Genomic DNA, 5,561 nt, shown 5'->3' with positions numbered 1-5,561 from the left:
TTTATATTGTAATACATTTAATACAAATTTTTGTCTAACTTATTTTGTACATCTTAAATATGTTTCTTAAATGCACATTAAAGCTGAAATAAAGTTTGTTGAAGTTGAAGTCTTTTTCTTCAACAATGATGTTGTGATGCTGTTGTTAAATTTGAATTATTTCAAATAGTGCACCATCAACATTATCAGCTCGTCAACTTCTTTCCCAATCCCATCAACACAGTTCTACTTTATGGTGCAGTGATCCCAGATTCCTAGCAGTGTTTGGCTGTAGCAGGCAGATGAAGGTTGATCTTTTCTTTTTTATGTTAATTGCCATGATATGAGTTTGTTTTTGCTGCCTTGCAGCTCCTGATAAATGGGATTAAACCGGACCTCAGTGTTAGCGTGAGGCCAGTCCTCCCATGACCCTAATCATCAGCTGACTGAAGTCTGCCTGAACTCCCTCACCCTTTTGTCCCTTCTGGGATCCAGTACTGAGTTGCTTTTCTTTGGTTTCTGCATTAAACGACACCAAACTAAAATTATTCTGAAACATGCACACTTTTTTATATACTGAAACTAATTGCTGCCCACTTCCATTAATTCTTGTTAAAATAAGTCAGGGCACTTGCCCAGGGTGGCATTGATAATGAGTGGACACAAGAACAAGACAGTTAGCTGCACCCTAAACAGGTTTCTGATTGCTTTTATGCATATTTATGACCTCTTCTTCCTTCTATATCAAGTGGAGCGTTAACTGTAACGCTATGTAAGGTAAATAATATGTCTGCGTGTCACACTGCTTCTTAGGATATGTTAAAAAAAAAGTAATATTGGGCTTCATCCATGCAAGAACTTCTGTTGGACACGTTCCGTAATATTTTGTGTTTTTGTTGTTTTGAATTAGTAAAAAAACAAAACAACAATAATAAAAAAATATTTATTTTGGCTTAAATGATCAACTCTAAAAATTATTTAGTCCTATGACACAAGTTATGATGTGCTTCATTTAAATATTCAGTACTTTAGTGCGACATGAATAAATATTTGGTGTTTATTTTTGCGCTCCGTTCATCAAGAAGGACGTTTTCCTTTTCCAGAAAGCTAGCATTGTTGCTGTCTGAAAGTAAATGTTGTTAAACTAGTATATTTAGGATAATTTTTGCGAGACAAGAAAAGTACTTTACTACTGTATACTGGAGCCCATCCAAAACCCACTTTTTGTTTTACTTTGAAATATTCACATGGACATTAAGACAATTTAGTTCAATCAAGAAACACAAATGAAAATTGTAGTTATTCACGCGGCCAAGACAAATATTTATGCGGAATAAAGTTTTATGGCACAATGAGACAAAGACAATGAATGTTTGAAGAAGTAGGCATAAGCATTGCCAACCCATGAAAATAACCAAATGTCAGGCCCGGTGGTGGCAACATCATGCTGTGGGACTATTTTGAACTGAGAGGAATGATAAAGATGAAGAACTACCAACACAGTTTTCAGCTTCACTATTGGTGGTCCAACAGGGTAGTGGTCCTAAAGTCGTATTAAGATGATAAAAAAAATGATTCTAGAAGTTTCTGCAAAAAAGGGTGTGGTCAAGGTTCAACTTGCTGCAGGTAACTTCACCAGATATTAAAGTCAGAGTCAGAAATTTTCACTTTCACCCTATTGTGTCAAAGAAAATTGACAAAAAATGACATTTGGACTCTGTTCTTACAAACACACTCGCAGTTGGATGTTGCATATTCTTCCAGCTTAAAACATAATGTCACCTTCCTAAAGAATGGTTAATAGGTAAAAAGATCACTTTCGGCAAAATATGACTTAGGCCTTTGTTTTAAGAAGGTGACGACAAGTTGTTAAAACCTTAAAATGAAGAAAAAAATATATATTGAGGCCCCTAAAAATGTCTATATATTTCAGTGTGGACATATTGTGAGAGCAGTCTCTTATCTTTTATGTGCTGAGTGGGGTCTCTTGCATCAGTGGAGATGGATCGGTCAGATATCAAAGGACAGAGACCAAGGGAGGCTGATTCCTGGTTAATTTTTGACCAAACTGTCAGCTGTTTCTCTGAGCTCCTCTATAAAAACTGGGAATCTCTCACAAGCCTTCTGCTGCAGAGAGGACAGTAAAGGTAAGCAAGTCACTTTATTGAGATCAGCAGTACAACTAGTTTAATCTTAAAGGCAAATTTCAATAAAAGAAATAGCTTTGGATGCTTGTTTTAGCTGTAGGAAGGTAGAGTCAATTACCCTGCTGATTGTATTAATGTTGCTTCTCAGAAACAACTGCTTTGCCCTTCTGTGTTTAACATAGCTGACTTGTTTTCTCCTTGCTAGGTTCTGAGATGCATGGTATCTTTGCTAGTTGCACTCTGGCAGCCCTGCTGCTGGCTGTGGCCCGAGCCGATCACCACCTCCACCATGAGGACATGAAATGCCATCTTATTTCCTCTCCCAACGCCGACTTCGCCTTTGCCCTCTACAGAAACATAAATGGTAGAACCGCTCCCGGAAAAAACATCTTCATGTCGCCCCTGGGCCTCTCCGCCGCTCTGTCCATGCTGTCCACAGGGGCCCGCGGCAAGACCCATGCCCAGCTGTTCTCCAGCCTGGGCTATGCCGACTTAGTCCAGGCACGGGTCAATGAGGCCTACAGCCACCTTTTCCAAATGCTTGGCCAAAGCCAGCAGGAGCAGAAGCTGCACCTTGGCAACTCTGTTGCAGTGCGCAATGATCTCAATCCTCTGCAGGCGTTCCTGACGGGCATTCAGAATCACTACGCTGGCGAGGTCTTCAAAGTTGACTTCTCCAACCCCTCTGAAGCTGTGAGTGAGATCAACAGACACGTGGCCTCAAAAACCCAAGACAAGATTAAGGATATTGTGAAGGACTTGGACCCTTCAATGGCTTTGGTGCTGATCAACTATGTCTACTTCAGAGGTAAGCATACAGAACAATCCTCATTCGATTGACATATTTTAAGAGTCGGACCATGCCAGTTACGACACTAGAGAAAATTCATCCATCCATTATCTACACCTGTTAACCATTGAAGGGTCACAGGGGGGCTGGTGAGTATCTCCAGCAGTCATTGGGCAAAAGGCAAGATACACATACAGGTACCAATCATACACACAAACAGTCATACCTGACAGCAACCTGAAGCAACCAAATACACAAGCTCACAATCACTGTAAAATGTTTGTATTGCTCTCATTTTCCTTTATTGTGTCATACAGGACGGTGGGAGAGGCCCTTCGACAAAAACCTAACAGAGAAGGCGGACTTCCATGTGAATGAAAACACCAAAGTTGAGGTGGACATGATGAAGAAGATGGGACGTTTTGATTACTATCAGGACCATGACAACCACACCACCATCGTCTCACTGCCCTACAAGGGCAACACATCCATGCTGATTGTTCTGCCTGATGAAAACAAGATGGAGGTGGTTGAGGGCTTCATCAATAAGGACTACTTGAGGCACTGGCACGACAGTCTCTACAAGAAGTAAGAAGAAGATCAGTTCCGCTTGTTTTTCTTAGAATCGTGAACCACGGTGTCGAGGAACATCATGGCACAGTGGATGATGTATCAAGTGTTGTAGGCAAGTGTTGCATAATTCAAGATCTTTTGTTCTACAGCAACCTGAACCTCTATATGCCAAAATTCTCCATCTCCGTTGAAACCTCGATGGATGAGGCTCTAAAGGAAATGGGAATAACGGAGGCCTACAGTGACATGGCTGATTTCTCTGCCATATCCGAAGAAATCAAGCTTAAAGTCTCAAAGGTAGATTGTCCTCCGCATATGACCACCAGTTTTTCCCTTCTGGGATCCAGTACTGAGTTGCTTTTCTTTGGTTTCTGCATTAAACGACACCAAACTAAAATTATTCTGAAACACACACACTTTTTTATATACTGAAACTAATTGCTGCCCACTTCCATTAATTCTTGTTAAAATAAGTCAGGGCACTTGCCCAGGGTGGCAATGATAATGAGTGGACACAAGAACAAGACAGTTAGCTAAGACAAATAGCAACAAAGCGTTGACCGTTTCCTTTCCCCCTCCCTGCAGGTCTCTCACCAGGCTGTGCTGAGTGTGGATGAAACAGGCACGGAAGCAGCCGCCGCCACCACCATCGAAATCATGCCAATGAGCCTCCCCGTCGACGTGAGGCTCAACCGTCCCTTCCTGGTCTTCATCGTCGAGCACTCGACGAGGAGTATCATCTTCGCAGGCAAGATCAGCAACCCAACGGCTGCGTAAAGACTCTGGTGGCATGTAGACGTGTTTCAGTGGCTTCGGGACGCCGATTATGACTTCGCGATATTAAGTGGATTCAATAAATGACAAGTGAAGGGGTGTGAATAAGACAATAAACCTATCTACAAGGAACAGGAATGTGCTTCCATTAATCCTTCTGTCACCATAAAACATTTGGTATCATTTGTCATCTGCCCCGGTTGATAAATGTCTTTCACCCGTCATGATAGATCATTCTCTCATTGACTGTTTCAAGAGATGAATTAATGACTAAAACATCTGTCAATGCAGCATCCACTAACACATTAAAGCGACGTGTTATCGCTCTACTGGTATTTCAGCAGGGCTCAATGTGAACTGAAATAAAAACTAGTTATAAAAACAACTGGAATTTTAAGTTTTTCTTTCTGGTTTATTGCTTTCCATCATTGTTTACAATGAAAGTTCTGGGAATTGGGAGGGAACTGGATTTTTCCTAGGGAACAAAATGGATCACAGGCAAAGTTTCAGTGTGGCCAATGTCCCATCTTATTTGTGAGACATCTGAATATGGACAAAGATTTATTGACTTCTTCTTTATCCTCCACTCCGTCAACCAGAGTGCAGATGCTGTCCAATAAACGAACGTGGCTAACAAAAAAAAAAAAAATGTGTTTACACTGATTGTTCATATCGTGTTGCTTTGTAATGATTTTTCCTCTGCATGGTCAAGCATGTGTGAACACAAACTGCCTGCTAATTGCAGATTATCATTTATTAAAACTATCTGACAGGCAGACTACGTTCCTCACTTATTGGCATATGTGGAAAAGATGTGAAAACACCTTAAAATGAATTAACATTAACAATAGTCAAATCTAAAATTGAAAAAAAAAAAAACCTAGAAATAAATTAAACTACTGCACTGGAAAAAAAATTATTTTTAAGGCTTTTCACACAATATTAATAGAGATATAAATAAATGTGGGGGAGACTGATGCAAAAAGTGTAAAGCTTTGTTAAAATGCAAGGTTTTTGTGATGTAAAACGAAACAGACTATGACTATGACAAGTCACATCAAAGCTTTTCTCACCTATAAAGTGATAAATTTGTGCCTTTAATTCTGAAAAACAAATCTGTAAAAAGCAAAATAAAAGGCAAAATGAAGCTGCAAAAAGTCAGTCAGATAAGTGTGAACAACGTCAAACACCTTGTTGAACCTTCTTCTTTTCAAAGATGTTGTCATTATTGACCCAATTTAGAGAAATAAGACATTAAGTGGACAGACAGAGACGGAGGGAAAACATGCGGTAAGTTA

At 40.0% G+C, this 5,561-nt stretch overlaps 1 protein-coding gene across 1 annotated transcript; it reads left to right on the top strand.

Moving 5' to 3' along the window:
- Nucleotides 1-2,011: 2,011 nt before the first annotated feature.
- LOC103457796 (alpha-1-antitrypsin homolog) lies at nucleotides 2,012-4,648 on the top strand. The gene is made up of 5 exons (XM_008398209.3): nucleotides 2,012-2,126; nucleotides 2,332-2,934; nucleotides 3,234-3,504; nucleotides 3,639-3,786; nucleotides 4,075-4,648. Exons 2-5 carry the CDS (start codon nucleotides 2,340-2,342, stop codon nucleotides 4,264-4,266), a joined length of 1,206 nt encoding a protein of 401 aa, XP_008396431.1. The 5' UTR covers nucleotides 2,012-2,126; nucleotides 2,332-2,339; the 3' UTR covers nucleotides 4,267-4,648.
- Nucleotides 4,649-5,561: the final 913 nt, after the last annotated feature.

This window comes from Poecilia reticulata, chromosome 21 (genome assembly GCF_904066995.2).
Source record: "Poecilia reticulata chromosome 21, P_reticulata-male-v2, whole genome shotgun sequence".
NCBI classification, from domain to species: domain Eukaryota; kingdom Metazoa; phylum Chordata; class Actinopteri; order Cyprinodontiformes; family Poeciliidae; genus Poecilia; species Poecilia reticulata.
This window is presented reverse-complemented; position numbering and strand designations above follow the sequence as displayed.

Bases quoted from the DNA above. Each gene is read 5' to 3' on its own strand.
- LOC103457796 (XM_008398209.3), top strand. From the start codon at position 2,340: ATGCATGGTATCTTTGCTAGTTGCACTCTGGCAGCCCTGCTGCTGGCT. The intron at 2,935-3,233 runs GTAAGCATACAG...TGTGTCATACAG, and splicing joins CAACTATGTCTACTTCAGAG to GACGGTGGGAGAGGCCCTTC. The intron at 3,787-4,074 runs GTAGATTGTCCT...CCCTCCCTGCAG, and splicing joins TCAAGCTTAAAGTCTCAAAG to GTCTCTCACCAGGCTGTGCT.